Source organism: Zootoca vivipara, chromosome 15 (assembly GCF_965207765.1).
Source record: "Zootoca vivipara chromosome 15, rZooViv2.hap1.1, whole genome shotgun sequence".
Lineage (NCBI taxonomy): Eukaryota > Metazoa > Chordata > Lepidosauria > Squamata > Lacertidae > Zootoca > Zootoca vivipara.
In genome coordinates, this window is record NC_142598.1 from 4,299,552 (window position 1) to 4,318,258 (window position 18,707).

Below are 18,707 nucleotides of genomic sequence, written 5' to 3' on the forward strand. Positions count from 1 at the left end.
TGAATAGGCTTCCTCGCGAGAAAAGGGAAAACTTGGCAGCTATGGGTTGATGCCTAGTGATGCTTCTGAAACCAGAGAGGAGACAAAACTAGTGTAAGGATTGGTCATTGCTCTTCCCCATGAGTACTAGAAGCAAATTGTAAGCCTGTACAGGCAAATGAAGCACATGCAGATCGGCTTAAGTTGTGTAATCCCTTTCAGATAATGGAGTATAGCTGTTTGGAGTGCAGACTTAGTTCACAGTGGAGCAGAAATTTAGCTTTTAAAAAATGCAAGGTGTGTCTGGCATATTTCCTTCTCCTCCTGAGTCTGTGATTCCACTTTCCCACAAATTAAAGACCGAAAGAGTATTCTACAGAGAGGGCTGATTTGGCACATCCTGCCTGTAGGGGTAGGACTGGGTTTGAGTTTGATTTTTAATTGCATGTTTCAAGCCATTTAAAATTGCATGTTCCATGTGTGCTGCGCCAGCACCTGCTGGCAAGCAGGCTTTCCCTCCCTCCCTCTTAGTCTATACCTGAGGCCTTCTACACTGCTGCTTATGCTGGAAGCATATTGTAAATTTTCTTGCATTGGGATGATTCCTGCTTCTCTTTTGCCATATGACGAGGAAGAGCTAAGTGTGGAGAATTTTTAAAAATTAAACCAAGCGTATAATAAGCAGTTTCTCCAAATGTGTCACAGAGCAGGAAGCCCCATAAGAGGAGATCCTTTTGTGGCATAGAGTACCTACTGCAACTCTTTCAGCTCTGGAAAAATTGCTCTTGATTCCTGGAGGAGAATCTGGAGCCTTAAGAGGGCTGGTCGGTCTTTTAGAGTTTTTGCAGTCTATGGCTTTGCCATACTGTATTCTGTCATGTGGTTTCCCCTTTGGACTGGGCACTGATTAAATAATGTTTAGTTGATTGATCTGCCTTTTAACCATTTTTCTGATTTCAACTATTACCTAAGTTTGTAGGCTAAAAAAAAACCCGGTATAAGCGTATTGGGGGGTGGGATAATGAAGGAAATGATAGACAGAACATTACACTTTAGTAAACAAAGGCAGGCATTTATTCCTCTTTTCTCAGGGAAAACCCACTGTTAGCTCTAAATCAGAACAAAAATTTCAATCCGGATTCCGGCGGAAACCCACATTGCTGTTTGTTCTGATTGAACACTGAAGAGGAAATGAGACAAACCCTTTCAGTAACAGTCCAGGACCAGCATAACCTAAAAACATGAGCATGCTTTACTCTCAGCCCCACTGTTCTAATATTGCTGATTTAACTAATTAATTAATTGTGATTACTAATTCTGCTCACCATAAGAACCTGGGGCAGTGATTGATCCACTCTTCATACCGATTGAAGCTTGTAGTCTAGGGTTCCCAATCTCTTCCTCTCTAGTAGAAGCTCTCCTCCTCATATCCCAAAACACACACACATGTGCCTTCAACCTAGAATCAATGGTGCCCAGTGTGTGCTACTGTTTTCCGTCCAGGTGAGAAACTGCATCAGTAACATTGGTTGGTTTTCCCACATAGTTCCTCAGCATCTGCAGCCTTGCACTGCAGTTTATTCAGGTTTCGGCTAGAGTGCATAACTTTGCACTGCCCAGGGAAAGACTTTGGCAGAATTCAGTATTCTGAAAATCTCAACTTTCATTTGTTAAAGCAGGTTTCTAGGTTGGAACAGACCTGTATCTTAGGGGCATACCTCCTTGCATTTTGGGGGTTCAATCCTCTGTAGCACTTGGGTGGCAAATGCTAGGAAAGTCTTCTGATTTGAGGCCTTGACCGTTAGAATGGCCACTACTAGATGGACCAGTGAATAAGGCAGCAGTATCATGCGTTCCAGCTGTGGAAGTAGCCATCCACATACTGTAGTTACAAATTTATCTGGCGAAGGTCTGCAAAGCCAGCCTGACGCCAAGTAGGATTTCCAGAATCTTGTCAGTCATGCTTTGTCCTCCCTGCCCTGTCCTGTGGAGTGGTTTCAGACTGTTCTTTTTCTGTACAAAGGTTGGGTCCTGTGAAAACTCATGGCTGGGAGAAGAGAATTGCCCTGTGTGCTAAGCAGCAAAGGAGTACTCCTCCTTGTCATACCAAGGGTGTGAGCGTGTGGCTCAAGAACAGGGCGCAGATCGTGCATGCTCGCCATATCCATTTCCCCAAGCTGAAGAGAAGTAAAGAGTCAGCCACTGGCTACTCTCCACCACCCTGTCCTAGCTGGTCAGGGGCGTAGCACCCACACAACTTTCGCTATTGCTGGGAATATTCTCCAGGAACATGAGGGTCCTACACATGTTGCCAATTTGGAGTGAGGATGATGCCAAGGAGTAGTGGGTGCTTCCTCCACCCCAATATTTCCTACTGTTCCATTTGTTCCTCCAGCTTTCATTCACGCTATTCCTTTTTTTGCCATATAATTTTTATTAATTTTTTAACAATATAATAATAATATCCATCACATTTTCCCTATTTTAACATTTTGACTTTTTAGGGCTATGGCTTCCATCAAACCCTCCTTAAGATATTCTAATATTTATCATTAATATTTATACTTCACAAATCAATCACTGCCTTAAATTATTACACTTAAATTTATCACTAAAATTCCATACTACAGTGACTTTCCTTTTTTTAACCTCACGGAGCTTCTCGCAGTCCTACCAACGTGTTCAATTGAGTACAATTGTCTTTCAAATAGTCTGCAAATTTCGTCCAATCTTTGATGAAGTTCTGGTCCCGCTGTTCTCGGATTCTTCCCGTCATTTTGTCCAATTCCGCATACTCAATCAATTTCACTATCTATTCTTCCTTTGTCAGTGATTCGTCTTGTTTCCATTTTTGTGCAATTAATATTCTCGCCGCAGTTACTGCATATTGGAAAAGTTTGACATCTTGTTTTTTAATTCCGGTACCTGTAATTCCCAATAGAAAAGCTTTGGTTTTTTAGCAAATGTATATTTCAACATTTTCTTAATTTCATTATATATCATATCCCAAAAGCCTTTCACCTTCTTGCATTCCCACCACATATGATAAAAGGTACCTTCTTTTTCCATTCATTTCCAACGTTTATTCTCAACTTTTCATTCACGCTATTTCATGGTCCCATTTAGTATGGATGAAGTTCTTGCTCCTCTGTCACCCCTTTGTTCTCCCATATAAGTTTTTCTGGAGTAGTTTAGGGTGAAGTGTGTGGGAGGGAAAGGGATACGTGCAAGGGTAGTCTCTATCTTTAAGTAGAGACCCTCTCCTACTCTGTGCTTCCTGCTATGTAGGCTCCCAGGACATCTGCCCCATGCACTCTGCTTGACTACCAACACGGATGCAGGGCAGATTGCCTTCTTTCCAGAAGAGATCCTCAAGGCTCTTGGCTGGTCTCTCTTCTCTTTATCTCTTTCTCTTTTGCCTGTTAGCTCAGAAGATGAAAAACAGAGGTGACTATCTCTGCCTTTTGTTGGGTTTCATCCTCTTGATTGTCTTGTTACTATTTGTGACTGTGTGTTTTATAATTTTGTTAAAATTAATTGCTTGAAGCTCAGGGCTTGAGCTGTTTTTCCTTTTTTATTTATTCTGGGTGGTGCTTCTTCGGGGTAGGGAACCTTGGGCCCTCCAGATATTGCTGCGCTACAACTCCCATCACTCCGGACCATTGGAAGGCTGTCCAGCAACATTGGACAAGGGGCATAGGTTCTCCTCCCCACTCTTTTCACTTTTTTCTTCTTTTGTTGGAGCCACTGCAAATACTTTGATGAGAAACTTTCTCATCAGTATCCCTCTCCGAAGCTTGAGCCGCAGGAGAAGGTAGTGGTTTCCAGCCCCGGGCGTAGGTTTCCAGCCCCGGGTGGAGTTTGAGGAACATTCTTGTGACACCCCTACACACTGCAATTGACACACTAACGTGTCACAACACACAGTTTGGAAAGCTCTGCACAGGGCCATCTTAAGCATACCTGGCGCCCTGGCGCGACGGATCCCTCTGGCGCCCCCGCCCCACCCTGTTTCCCAGCGTGGCTGCCGCCTGGAGGGCCGGAACCCTGCGCAACCCAGCCTGGCCATAGGGCCGGCCCTGGGCCAGGGGGCGCTGCCCGCCCCCTGTTGCGATGCTCCTGCATGCGGCGGAGGCGGCCCCAGGCCCGCACGCCTCTGGAGAGCGGCCTGAAGCTGTTGAACAGCTGAGAGGCGCGCCTGGGGCGGCCTCCGCCACGCCTCTCAGCGGGCGCAGCGGTGGCCTGGTGGCCTGGTGGCCTGGCGCCACCGGACCCAGGCCTAGAGATGGCCCTGGCTCTGCACTAAAGACTCTTACAGACGTCCTTTTTGTAGTGCATTCATGTTAGTTTGTGCTTGTGCTGCTATCGGGGCAATTATACATGATCCTGCTGTCAATATTGTTTGCGCTGGTAAAAGTTTCCGCTTTCTGCTGAAATCCTGTAACTAATACCACAAATGTTTCAGGGGTTTTGTCCCACTGTAATTGTGCTGCAGTGTAAGACTGCCTTTCTAGATGGCAATAATGTGATAAAACTGAGGAAGCGTGACTGAATAACTAATAAAGCAGGATGGTATGTGGATGGTCCAGTACAGGTAACATTATCTTATGTGAGGGATGGGTTCTGGGGTCCATGTGTAAATGTAAAATTGCAGGAAGCCAAGGAGCCATTGGCTGCTTCCTGGGCTCTGGGAAGGGCAGTTACCAGCACCCTCCTGTGACCTTCTCAGAACCCAGTAAGTGAGGCGTCTTGGTTATCAGGTTTTGGGTAGGAGCCTTGAGGGGAATCTAGGCTGCTGCCAGGCCCCTCACACTGCCTTCCCAAGGCTTGGTAAGCAAGGAAAACCTGCTGGGTGCCTGGGTTGGGGAAAAATAAATATATGGGCGGTGGGGAATGGCGGGCTTCCCCTGTTCTCCAGGATTTATTTACAGTGGTACCTCTACTTACGAATAACTCTACTTACGAATGTTTCTACTTACTAATGAAGCTCCGTCCGCCATCTTGGATGCGGTTTAGATAGGATTTTTTCTACTTACGAATTTTTAGATAGAGTTGCTTCGACTTACGATTTTTTTCTCCCGATGCATTCCCATGGGATTCGACTTACAATTTTTTTCTACTTACGAATGTGCGTTCGGAACGCATTAAATTCGTAAGTAGAGGTACCACTGTACTTATTTTTCCTCTACCTGCGCAAAGCTGAAATCATGTAAGTGAAAGCAGAGTACAGTGCTTGTTACCTGCACAACATCCGTCACTAATGCACTGTCCTGCATGTTGTGGAATAGACCCACCAAATATTATCTGAGGGGACCCTAAGAATGTGTCCGGTGTCTTTTTCTGTTGTGAACCACCCTTGGATCTTTGAATGAAGGGTGGTGTACAAATTTACTAAATCATCTTCTTCTTCTTCTTCTTCTTCTTCTTCTTCTTCTTCTTCTTCTTCTTCTTCTTCTTCTTCTTCTTCTTCTTCTTCTTCTTCTTCTCCCCTTCCTTCAAGGATCTTCTGTTTTTTTCATTGCAATGAACCAATGAGGTACAGTTAGCTGAGGGACCACAGTAACAGACCCAAGGTTACCCAGTGAACTTCATAGCTGACAGGGAATTTGAACCCAGGTCTCCCCATCACTCACTACACCACACTGGCTGTCCTCCAGGGCAGCATGATGTCAGCCAAGACCCTCCCAGACAAGATCTCTCCCACTTGGGGGCAGAAAGAGGTTTCTGCCAGGCAGAGAGTTTGGATGGCTGCCCAAGTTTCTCCAAACTTCTGGACTCGTGCTTCCTAATGGTGCTACCCTTTGTTTTCTCTCCCTCTGTGCACAACAACCACATTTGTCTATTCTCTTACACTTTCTTGGCTTGATGACTAATCCTCATCTCTCTGTTTTGCCCTTTTCTGGTTTCGTCCTCTCACTCTCCCCTTCCTTTCCCTAAATCTCAGTTCTGGCGCCCATTCTTCTCCCCACCCCTTCTCATTATCTGTTTTGCCCTTGTTTTTCCTTTTTTTCATCTGGGATCAGTTTGAATGTGGCATTCTGTTTTTTTCTTTAAACAAAAAATGTGGCTCTTTGGCTCTTTCTTATCTACCTTCCCTCTCCTTATTTGCCTCTTAATTGTCTTTGCTCTACATATCTGGGCTACTTGTTTTTACTTCATGCTGGTGTCCTTTTCTCCCTCTTTTCGGCCCCTTTTTTCTAGAACTCCCTGTGCCCCCTCCCTGCAAGTGTCTGAAAACTGATCTCCTCTGCTGAGCCTTTAATCCTGCCTTGCAAATAAGCCCATAAAAATTACTAGCCTGCAGAGGGGCTGGCAGATGAGGGATGGAGAACTCTGTTCACTCCCATCAGCTCGCTGCATTTCTAGGCTCGGTGTGCTGGGAAGGGCAGCCCCCTTTATTTCTGTGCTGCGTGCAGAGGAGAGGAGAGGAGAGGAGAGGAGAGACAGAGTGGCCGTGGTACGGTCTTCTGCTGTTGCGTTCCTTGTGAATTTTGTGCTTTTATGCTTTATGTTTTTATGTTTATATGGGCTTATAGCTGCAATAAACTTTGATGTTACAGTGATGGGCAACCTTTTGAGCTTGGTGTGTCAAAATTCGCCAAAAAACCGAGGATAACTCGGGTGGTGTGTCACTTTGAGAAAAAAAACCATAATTTCGCGATATTTATAATATAAATAACAAAAATGTATAATTATAATATATAACTGTATTTAATATACCAAAAACTAATTATTTAACCAAACCAAACCAAACCAAAAAAACCCTTATTTATCACAAAGTGCCCAGAGTTGCTGAGCTTTTTGGGGGGAGCTGCTGTTTTGGAGGTTTTTTTAGGGGGGTGCAAAAGTTGCTTTGCTTTTTGGGGGGGATGCTCCAAAGCTGCTGGGCTTTGGGGGGGGGGAAGAGAACAGAAATAAATGACGAATAATACCTTCGCTGGAACTAACACGCAGCACCGACATAGTCTGCCAAAGCGTCAAAAAACCCAGCACAGAACGGGTTAAAAAACCAATCTCTGGCTACCAGCAACAACAACAACAAAAGGATCCGGGTTTTAACAGCGGAGACAAGTTGTAGCATGAGGAGGAGCGGGAGAACAAATGGGGGGGGACAAGAACAACAGTAGTGCGAATGGGCTGATGGGGCGCGTGCCAGCAGTGAGGGCTTTGCGTGTCACGTCTGACACGCGTGTCATAGGTTCGCCATCACTGGATGATGATGAGGAGAGACGGAGTGCTCCATCCCCTCCTCTGCCAGCCTGCTCACTCAGCTGCATAGCATTCCATGTACTCAGCTGCATGCAGTTCCTTGTCACCAAACGCTACCAGCTATTTCTTAAATGCAACCCAGCTTTAACCTCTGATCTCTGCCTCTTCTCAATCTTCTTTGGTGTTCCTTTCTTTATAGTTCTGTTTTTGTGTTTCGTTTGAGATTGTAAGCCCAGGGGCCTGGCTTTGTTCTCTTAACCTTCATATTCTACAGTGCCTACTGTCTATAATTACCACCATAAACACAGCATTATTATTTTATGCCAACAGGCCAATGCAGTTGTTTAAAATCTATCTCAAGTAGCCAGTCATTTGAACGATTATGTTGTATTTTTTATGTTGCTGATGTTTTGTGAGAGAGTAGTATAGAAATCCTTTTATTTAAATAAATACATTATTCCCCATAACTGAAACGAGTAGGACAGGTTTCGCAAAAGAAAGAACTAATAATACAGTAAAGATTTATTCCAGTACCTGACGTAATTTTTAATACAAGAATATGCATAATTCTGCTGTAGCCTGAATCAGGCTTGTGTGGAATCTAACCCAAGTCGTCCTTCATTTTGCTAAATTACTCTAAAGCAGGCATCCCCAAACTGCGGCCCTCCAGATGTTTTGGCCTACAACTCCCATGATCCCTAGCTAACAGGACCAGTGGTTGGGGAAGATGGGAATTGTAGTCCAAAACATCTGGAGGGACGAAGTTTGGGGATGCCTGCTCTAAAGTGTCTTAAAATTATTTTATTGCATTTTCCCCCCCCCCTGCCCTCCAAGGAGCTACGGTATCCCATAACGACCCTGTGAAGTCGGTTGGGTGGAGAAAGGTTGACCCTGAAGGGACACCATTATCTTCATTGGGAATTAGAGCCCAAAGTCCAACTCTGTAGCCATCACACTGTGCTTAGTTAGCTATCCCATAAAGATTAATGTCCCACGTGGTATTTGTTTTAATTTTGCTGGGATCTCTTGGTACGTTACTCTTTAAAATGTCAATACTGTATAAGGATATGACTTGACTTGGGGTGCCTACATTTGTGGCTCCATTGGCATTCCTGAGCCCTTGCCTGCGTAGTTTTCTACACAATGGCCCGTCTTGCATAACCATGGCCCACATCTCTGCTAATCTGTTTGCCTTCTGCAAAAAAAAACCCTATTCAGGTAAGATTACTATCACTTGGAAGCTGAGTGGGAGGAGAAGGTAGTAGTTGACATTCGCCATTTTACACCCCAGAAGGACACTTCCTTCAAAGAATTGCTTTAACAGGGAGTATCGGTGCTTTCAGAAACTATTGCAACCTCTGTGAAATCAGCCATTACTCCACAATTGTATCTCTTGCTACACACCTTTAGCATTCTTTGGCAATCAAAGGGAAACACCTGCCATGCTTAACACACCTGGAAGTCTATGTTCAGGAATGTGTGTGGGCACCCAGAGCTGTGTAATAGCCAACATTTGCCTACCAATTCAGCTTCAGCCTGTATTTATGGCCACCATCTGGCCTTGTCACCTGTATCTTGCAGTGTCTGTAGATCGGAATCCTGGATGATTAGCCCTATAACTCCGCAGCAGGTAAATCTAAATTTGTCAGACTAATTTCAGAATTGGGGAACCTGTGTTCCTTCAGATTGTTGCTATACTACTGCAAGTTCCATAATCCCTAATCTAGAGTCACACTGGGTGAGTGATTGGGTTGGACAACAACATCCCCATTCCTACACCATAGCAAGGCTGCAGCCAGATGAATACATAGAATGTGTGAAGGGCTGTAGCCGAACCCAGGGATTTATGCATGGAAATCACTTGTATGCTTAAGTTCCTGGGTTCAGTCCTTGCTGTCACCAGTTAAAAAGATCCCGAAGGACTTAGAAAGCCACTTCCAGTGGAAATGAGTTTCCATTCAAAAGATGGATATAATAATTGCTGATTTTGTAGAAATTTGCAAAGAACTAGTGCCTGAATATGCTTTTTCCTCCTCCCTCCTCCTCCCCTTTTCTTTTGTGCAGTGTCTCTTGGATTGTGAGTCAGAGGGCAGGGTCTCTTTTGTTAGCAGTCTTATGTAAACAATTCTGGGAGCCTTTCAAGCTGAAGAGTGAAAAGTGCTTTAAATAAATAAATGACTTTTCCATGGTGTTCCTATCTAGTATTTGTTTAGTGGTCATTATTAGGCAGCAAATACACAGCACAATCCTATGCAAGTTTACCCAGAAGTAAGTCAACTGTGTTCAATGGGCATTATTCCTAGGCAAGTGTATTTAAGATTACAGCCTTTAAATGTTCTTTTGTTGGTTATTAGATCTTATCCAGCAAGTGCTCCCTCTTTTTCTGTTAAGAGTACTGGATTCTAGTATCACTTTTACCTATCTCTTTAAAAGCCTGCAGGCAGAGACAACATGTTTTCCTTTCTTTCTTTCTTTCTTTCTTTCTTTCTTTCTTTCTTTCTTTCTTTCTTTCTTTCTTTCTTTCTTTCTTGGTGGTAGTGGAGCTTTTTGTCTTTTCTCATTCTATCAGAAGGGCTTGGTCTTCCCAGTAAGCTGGGGAGAGGCAGCTGCCTCAGGCATTAGATGTTGGGGTGCCATTAAAGGGAAGCAAACTTTTATTTATAGGTTTTGTTACCATGGGATGGGGCAGGGGCATCAGCTGGATTTTTATTTTGCTCATATCTGCCTACCAGTTCCTTTCTAAGGTGCCCTTCTACCATTTCCCTATAACATCTAAGTTATGTACAAACACACAAACACAGAAGCAGGTACTGGCTGCAAAACAAGCCTCGAAAACAAAGCCAATGAATGCAAAAGAACTACCTGTGCATAAATAGATTTGCATAAGTAACTTTTTGGATAGGCCTTGGAACATTTTTGCCTTAAATGGCTTTTATTTTAAAGGTTTATTGTTCCATTTCCCCAGAGCATCTCAGTCCCGGAGAACAGGATAAAATCTCTTCTTCCAGTTAACCATGCTTCTCAAAATGCCCTTACTTGGCATATGGAATCAGGACCAATAGAAGAAGAAAAAGCAAAGCCACACAGAACCCAAGGCAGAGCTACGTAGGATAGCAACATGGTGCTACCCTTCCCCTCTTCTCCAGCCATCACAGGTCCAGAGTCTCTACCTGGGGCTTCTGTTTTCAGTGGTAACCCAATGTTGCTTATAACATGCTGCTTTGAGGAACCCCTGGTCCTCCAGATGTTGCTGAACTCCCAATTCCCTAATTGCCTCATAGTCAGGGTGGTGGGAGTTGCAGTCCAGCAATACCTGGAGGACACCACATTAGAAACCACTTCCCCAAAGTGTGAGCAGCGTTGATCCAAAACAGGATCCTTTTTTTCTGACTGTTGTCAGCGGTGGAATTTGAGGAGGAAGAATATGTAAGTACAAGGACCTACATAGGATGTTAACCTATGTAGACTATTTCCAGAGGTGCTTAGTCTCAGAGACCTCCTTGTTGTCATGTGCTTCCTAAACAACTTTTTAATAGGCACTGATAGCCCTTACTCATCTGTCTAGGTTTACCTGAATGGCACCGTGGCAGAAGTCTACAGCACTGTTCCCACTGGCCAGCGTTCCCCAGTCAGTCCTGACCTGCTACTGGATGGCAGTGGGGCCCACCTGTATGTGATGACGACCTCCCAGGTGTGTGAGTAGTCATGGGGCACAATCCCCTTCTCCCTTCAATTCTACAGTACTGCTGTTTGTCATCCTCAGTTTGGATGCAGGAAAGTTCTGCGTTGTATCTGCTTTTGTTGAGTTTTCATAGACCGCCTCCCCCCATAAGTTCTTTTCATGTTGAAAACTTGCTGTGCTGCCTTGTGCAAAAAAATTTGTTATGCGCTCAGAGGTAATCTAAGCCCGTTACTAGATTATGAGATGGTACAGAGTTTATAACAATTAATCTCCTTTATTGGCATAGAAAAAGGGCATTGTATGCATGGATCAGAACACAACACAGTTAACGAAACATAGTAGGAGATAGTTACACATAGGTAGCCGTGTTGGTCTGAGTCGAAGCAAAATTAAAAAATTCCTTCAGTAGCACTTTAAAGACCAACTAAGTTTTTATTTTGGTATGAGCTTTCGTGTGCCCAAATAAAATAAAAACTTAGTTGGTCTTTAAGGTGCTACTGAAGGAATTTTTTTTATAGTAGGAGATACTTTAGGATAAAACTGTCCAGACATCGTGAGGTACAAAAGTGGCTTTTAGGACCTATGGTGACATACTCTGGTTTTTCTTCAGATTGTATGGTACAAAGTTGAGTGCTACTCTGAAAGAAATTTTAGCTTACAAGATATTTCTTTTCCTGTATCATATTTAGCTTAGTCCATTGGTGTTGTCTGGAGTAGTAAGATAAGATAGTAAGGGTGACCTGTAGTGCCAGACTTCCTGCGCCCTCAAACTCCACTCCTGTTTTAACCATCCTTTTCCCTATTGAGACCTTTTCTCTACCACCCCCTTGCCCTTGGCCTAAAACTATTCTGTCCTGAATATATCTGAAATTTGTAGAGGCTGATGCAAAAATGGATGCAAAGTAGCCTAGATTCTACTGATGGTGGTGGTTTTTGAGTATACTGTATGATGTGTGACTTGCCTTTTTCCAACCCAGGTCTCCAAGGTCCCTGTCTCCGAATGCCCTCACTTCCAGGACTGTGCCTCCTGCCTGCGTGCCCAAGACCCCTTCTGTGGTTGGTGTGTTCTGCAGAGTAGGTGGGTCTCTGATGAGAGCTAGCAGGGTGTGCTTTATTTCAAATTAAAGGGCCACACCCTCTTTTTCTCGGTCTCTAATATATTTGGCTGATTGGCAGGTGTACCCGGAAGTTGGAGTGTGAGCGCCATGAGATGGCCAATCACTGGCTTTGGAGCTATGGAGCTGAGAGCCAATGTTTGAGAGTGGAACAGATGTCACCAGCCAATCAGAGCCGAGAAGAACAGACAGAGGTGAATGTGGAGGGTCAACGGTTGAAACCTGGGTTGATTGTGATTTGGATCAGGTGGTTATTCACATTTTACCCTCTTAATAAGCATATGTGTGGAATGAAGCATCTCAGCGTCACCTAGGTTTTCCTCAAACACACATTGCTCATAGCATGTATATTGACATTGATGCCTGGGGATTCCTTTCCTTGTGCTCATCAAGTTCTGGCAAAGATTGATCCCTAGCTGCTACCACACTCGCCCCGTGCCTGAGAGGGATCACCAAACGTTGGCTCACCAAACATTAATTTACTTAAGAAAGGGATCTGCTTTTATTTTCAAAACTGCTCATACAGTCCTCCTAAAAATAACAATTTAATATTGAGATCATAAAAAATCAAACTACAAAACGTGGCCCAGCCAATTAAGCTACATTCCTATAATACGATGTGTCTCCTGCTCTGCCCAGGTCTCCATGTTGGTCCCTCGTCTCCCTGCACTGGCAGAGGGAGAGCAATATCACTGTGCCTTTGGGAGCCAAGACAGCCAAGCACACCTGCAAGACTCCTGGGTTCGCTGCCTCTCGCCTGTTCCCCAGCAGGTGCCACCCACCCAAGAGGGCAAAGGTGAGCCAGGAAAGTATGCCTGACCTCTAACCTTGCAATATTGTACCCCTTACAATGATTATTACCTCCAGAAGAGGGATGGTTTTCAGTGGGCCGGCATCTTCGGATGAAGGGCGGCATATAAATTTAATGAATAATAATAATACCGCGATACAGATGAGGGGCATGCCCTTGATCAGGGAGGGCCCTGCGTGGCTATTCTTCCTTGGAAGATAAAAGTGGCCCAATTTGGTGGAAAACATGCTTAATATGTAGCTTGTCTCTGATTTCTCCAGAATAGCTATCACTGGGATTGTCAACATTTCAAGTAATCCCTGCTGCTGTGCCTGTAAAACGGCAGCTTGATCTTCAGCAACTAGCAGATGAAGCTTTTTGAAGTATGTAGATGAACTTGTTGAATGTCTGCTGATCAAGTTCCTCTTAAAAGCCCAGCAGTAGCCCTCCCTTGAAAAGTTGGCAATCTGTTTATTGTTTGCTGCTTCCACTTTGACTTAGTGCTGACAATCATTAAAGTAGAGTAGAATTATGAAGTTACATACATTTGTAAAACTGAGAAAGAAATTGCTTGATATCCCTCCTTTTTAAAAAGAAAAAGGAACTTCATATGCAAAAAAAAGGGTGTGTGCGCTAAAATATCTTAAGTAATTAATCTATGTGGACTGACCTTGACATGTGGCTCTAGGAGTCATAGCAGGATTACTGTGGGGAATTATTTCCTGGTGCTATTCTGTTTTCCAGCAGGCAGTGGGGGAGCTGCACTTTTGCAAAGTATCAAGCCCAACTGTTGATTCTTCTGGCAAGGCCTTGATAAACCTCTGGGAGTTCATGCTCAGAGGCATGTGGAGGCTTTGCTGTGAGTGCCATGCTTCAAATCCCGTCCTGTTGCTTTTGCCAGGGGGTTGTAGGGAGGAAATGCGTCTCCCCTTTCTTGTGTGAATGTATTTACAGTGCCCCACATTCTAGACCAGGCATCCCCAAACTTCGGCCCTCCAGATGTTTTGGACTACAATTCCCATCATCCCTGACCACTGGTCCTGTTAGCTAGGGATCATGGGAGTTGTAGGCCAAAACATCTGGAGGGCCGCAGTTTGGGGATGCCTGTTCTAGACCATCCATGGACTCAAATGGAGGCTTATAAACCAATCCAATAGGTATTAACTATTCCCCCCCCAAAAAAAGTTTTAGATGCTTAAAACAATCCCAAAAACCTTTTGGCAAATGTGGGGCTAGTTCTTATGCCTAGACCAGGCATCCCCAAACTGCAGCCCTCCAGATGTTTTGACCCTCAATTCCCATGATCCCTATCTAAGAGGACCAGTGGTTAGGGATTATGGGAATTGTAGTCCAAAACATCTGGAGGGCCAAATTTTGGGGATGCCTGGCCTAGACCAAGGCCTAGTTCTCACATCAGGTGGTAGCCTGGATCTGCCACTTCAGGCTACAGGTTGGAGCAAAAGAAGCTCCACGTAGAAAACTCAAGGACAAGTGTGCTAGTCCCTGACATTCTAGTTTTCTCTGTGGAGGTTTTTTTCCCGTACGGAATCTCAACTTGCTGACTGAAGTGGTGCAGCCCAGACACAGGTTTGCCAAACACCTTGATAAGAACTCTGACTTGGTCATTTACTGTATTATATTTTTATCACTGTAATGGAAGGCAGTCACAGGCACACGTCCTTTGAGGGTTCTTTTTAGCTTCGGGCATCGTGGCTTTGCCTATTCTCAAAACTATAAAACCACCTGAGAAAATGCTTATCTGTTACCCAGCAACCGTTGAATGCTTCTGGCCTAGACCAAGAGATAATCTCCGAAGGGTCTTCACCAGAATCGCCTAAATCAGGGGTCCCCAAACTAAGGCCCGGGGGCCGGATCCACCCCAATCGTCTTCTAAATCTGGCCTGCGGACGGTCCAGGAATCAGCATGTTTTTACATGAGTAGAATGTGTCCTTTTATTTAAAATGCATCTCTGGTTATTTGTGGGGCATCGGAATTCGTTCTTTCTTTCCTTTTTCAAAATATAGTCCGGCCCCCCACAAGGTCTGAGGGACAGTGGACTGGCCCCCTGCTGAAAAAGTTTGCTGACCCCTAGCCTAAATAGTGAGGAAAGTCAAGAGGCCATTGGTGTGCATGCATGCTGATGCTGTTCAGAGGGTGCGTGGAGGTAGCCACTCATCTTGCATTATGTGTTAAGTAGGAGGAAAGTTTCTTACCGTGCTTTTCCCCTCCTCAGATCATGTGACTGTGGCGTTAGCCTTGATGTTCCAGGATGTAGTGGTGGCGTCCGTGGGATTTTCCTTCTATGACTGCAATGCTGTGAGCCAACTTGCTGATGCCACCCCGTGAGCGAATGTTGAGTGGGGACGAGGGCATTGGGGAGGGGGGGGCGGCTGCAGGTTGGATATTGAGAAGCATCTGTATGATTTTTTGTGAGGGTGGGAAATTGGAGGGGGTATAGTAGAACTTGCCATAGCTAGCAAGAAGCTTAAACTGTGTTCACTCTTTGTACAAAAAGATTGAAATTCTGCACTAAGGAAAACTGAATTCTGGAACTTTCCTATGAATTATGCAAATTAAGCACATGCATATAATTGCTTGTTTTACATAAATTATTCTGTTTTTGAGCAAGGGCAAAGCAGAGATCTAATGCCCCATTCTCTGTTGAAAACAGTCTCACTGAATCTCTCCCCTAGTTTTGAAGATCTCTCCTGACACTTTGAAGCCCACTCTTGCTTGTTTGTTAAATATTTTTTTTACGTTTCACCGCCCTTTCTGAACTTGCTGTCCAGATACGGTCCTGGTTAAAGGTCCTTTTCCTTTGACCCCCCCCCTTCTCCCATAGATGTGGGACATGTGTGGACAGCCCCTGGATGTGTCATTGGTGCCCATCTAGTCACCGCTGTGTCCCTGGAGGGCCCTGCCCAGATGGAGGAGAGGCGCTTGTGTACAATCAGAAGGTGAGTAACTGTATAGCAGGTCCCCCCTTACTTTCCAGAATAAATTATGTTGGTGGGGGGAAGTATGGGAGAAATGTCTCTGCAACTAAGCCCTCTGTGTCTCCTAGTTATCTTCTGAAGAGCCCCGTGGTCCAGCTGCCTGCCCCAGTGTGGGGGGCATTGGTGAGACCCACCTGATTCCTGTTGGTGTAAAAATGCCACTGAACCTGGTAGCCTGGAATCTGCACTTGTTGGTGGTAAGTGAAGAGATTAAAAGTCCTGGAAGCTACTGGTGTGTCTGTGTGCGAAAGAAAATAGGGCTTGAGAAGACCTCTTGGGACACAAGGGGCTCTTCATTTCAAAGTTAAAATGCACTTAGAGTCTGCCACGTCTTAAGTACCCAAGGAACTGTCATTTTTGTATGCATGTTCATAACTTTTAGGGGAATCCATACCCTAGGGATGAGGAGCTGGTGGCCTTCCAGATGTTGTTCCACTACAATTCCCATCAGCTGCAGCCATCACACATAATAGCCGGGCATGATGGGAGCTGCAGTCGAGCCACATCTGGAGGCTCACTGGTTCCCCCAGCTCCTCTGCAGAATGTTATTCCCAAGATTTTGTGAGGAACTGTGGAAGTTTGAACATGTTTCAGATTGGTCTTGCAAATGAGCTGGGAATCTGATGGCGTGTGCTTGAATGCTATTTTAATATTTTAAGCCTGGCCTGTCTCACAGGGTTGCTGTGGGGATTAAATGAGGAGGGGGGTAACCCTGTATGCCACCTTAAGCTCCTTAGAGGGAAAAGGTGGGATATAAATGCAATAAATAAATAAAAATTAAAGTAGCTGCAGCAACATACATACCAGTTATTTGTATGCAAATGATGCCTTTGCTGTCCTCTGAGGGGCTTCAGCTTGCGATGACAAATGTGGTTGGCATTGCCCCTCTGTGTTAGGACTGGCAAATGAAAGGGCAGGCAGAGCAGGACTAAGAGTGAGCAGACTTTGGGGGAGGACTGGAGAAGGAGGGGGCAGGTGTGGCATGCAGGCCCTGTCTCACCCTGTCCTCATCCTCAGGCCCCAGTGACACTCTCCTGTGTACTGGAAGTGGAGGGAACCCCAGTTGTGGTTCCAGCATCCCTGGAAGAAGGGGACAGGGGAACATCCCGTCGTGTGCAGTGCCTGCCCCAGGCATATATCTACACACAGCCTGCCCCTGAGCTACATGTCCCTCTCTACATCATGATAGGGGAAGACCAGCGCCTTGACAGCCATGGAGACCTGCATGGTAAGGGATGATGACCAGTGAAGGTTGGATTTTATATGTATATATATATATATATATATATAATGTTGTGGTTGTGCCTTTGTGTGTGCCACAATTCAACAGGGAGTGCAGAATGTGGCACTGGGTGCAAGATTCAGTTTCATGAAATCTCCTGGTGTTTTTTTTAATTTCAAAAGGAAGAATGCAGGCTTCTAACCCTTACAGCTGCAGAAAGATGCTTAAACAATTATGCACAGAGCCTTGAAAGCTTGACCTGGGGGTGGTAAGGTTTTCAGTGGTTGGAGATGCACCTTCAGTGCCCTGTGCAACACTGCCCTTCCCCACCATAACAAAACCAGAAGAAATCAGGCAAAATAGTAAACCCCGTGTAAATGATTATGCAGAACAAGCAAATAAATTGCATAGTTGATACTGGCTGCATAATTCAGGTTTTCTTGGTGCAATTTCTTTAAAAAAAAAATCAGGACAGGGTATACTAAACCCTGGATATGTCCCACCACTACCCTTGAGTTGCTCAAGGCCTTGCAGTCTTTCACTTTCCTGCCTTCCCTGGGTTAGGAATGAACTGTTGCTGGTCTGGAAAAGGCAGTATTAACAGTATGACTTGAATCTGATATTCACTGCTTACCTTCTTGCCTCCTTCTCCAGTGACTTTGTACAACTGTTCTGCCGGCCGTTCTGACTGCAGCCGCTGCAAGGCTGCTCCCCAGCATTTCCGCTGCGTTTGGTGCCAGCTAGGAGAGGTGCCCAGCTGCATCTATGAGGACCTGTGTCCATCCAGAACTGATGTAGCCGCTTGCCCATCACCCGTCATCCACTCGGTGAGAATCAGCACAGTTAGGCCTGCTACTCTGGCTAACTGCTGGTCCATTTCTTGGGAAGTTTTTGTATAGAACTTGAGCTAGGAAGCTGACAAGGACCCACTTCTGCTAACTTGGACAAAAAACTGAGACCATTTTGTAAATGACTTTGAGGTTTTTGTTTTTCCACAATCAAGCAGCATATAAAATTTATGAAATAAATAGTACCAGTGCTTGTCCTGTTCAGATTGCTGATATTGCACACCACTGAATGCTCCTCCATAGAAAAAGTTTTTCTAAATGTAGAAAACGGACATGTCAGGGAGAAGGGCTGTGGTATAGCTTTTATCCTGACATCTAGTTTTCTGTCAGCAAGAGTGTGTGTGCTGTGAGTATTCAGATATGTGACCCTTGGCCTGCAGTCTGAAGTTGTCCACTTAATGCCAACTCAATGGAAACTAGGCCTCAGCCTGTTCTTTGTGTGTGTACATCTATTTCCTTCCCAGTCTGTCATATATCTGGTAGACTACTAGATTATTGCCTGAGAGAACTCTTGTAGTAAACCAATTAGTCTCTGCCAGTGCTTTTTGTATCTTTTAGTCCAATCTGGAGCAGGGAGGACTTGGTTTGGTTCTATAATGCCCAGCCTGGGTGCTACTACTAAATGATGTGTAATGGGTGACCACTGGGAAAGGGGGCCTTCTCAGAATGCCCTCCCCACACAGGTTTGCCAGGCCTTGTAGTCTTTTTGGGGCTGGGTGAAGACTTTCCCATAGCCTCCACCCCAGGCTTTTCAGTTGTAAGTTGCTGAATCCACTGAATTTTAGGTCAGTTGTATATTTATAATGACGCTGTGTTTTTCTTTATGTTGTTTTTTTTAGATGTTTTTATGCTGAATTGAAAAAAA

The 18,707-nt window shown here is 44.8% G+C and overlaps 1 protein-coding gene across 1 annotated transcript in view; it reads left to right on the forward strand.

Annotated features, from left to right (window-relative positions):
- Nucleotides 1–18,707, forward strand: part of PLXNB3 (plexin B3) — a 56,486-nt gene that overhangs the window by 11,449 nt on the left and 26,330 nt on the right. Inside the window, exons 5-13 of the mRNA XM_035140300.3 lie at nt 10,754–10,879; nt 11,848–11,948; nt 12,047–12,179; nt 12,625–12,781; nt 15,010–15,118; nt 15,619–15,733; nt 15,841–15,969; nt 16,790–17,000; nt 17,649–17,821. Coding sequence (XP_034996191.3) covers nt 10,754–10,879; nt 11,848–11,948; nt 12,047–12,179; nt 12,625–12,781; nt 15,010–15,118; nt 15,619–15,733; nt 15,841–15,969; nt 16,790–17,000; nt 17,649–17,821 — 1,254 coding nt within the window. The remainder of the gene's footprint in view (nt 1–10,753; nt 10,880–11,847; nt 11,949–12,046; nt 12,180–12,624; nt 12,782–15,009; nt 15,119–15,618; nt 15,734–15,840; nt 15,970–16,789; nt 17,001–17,648; nt 17,822–18,707) is intronic.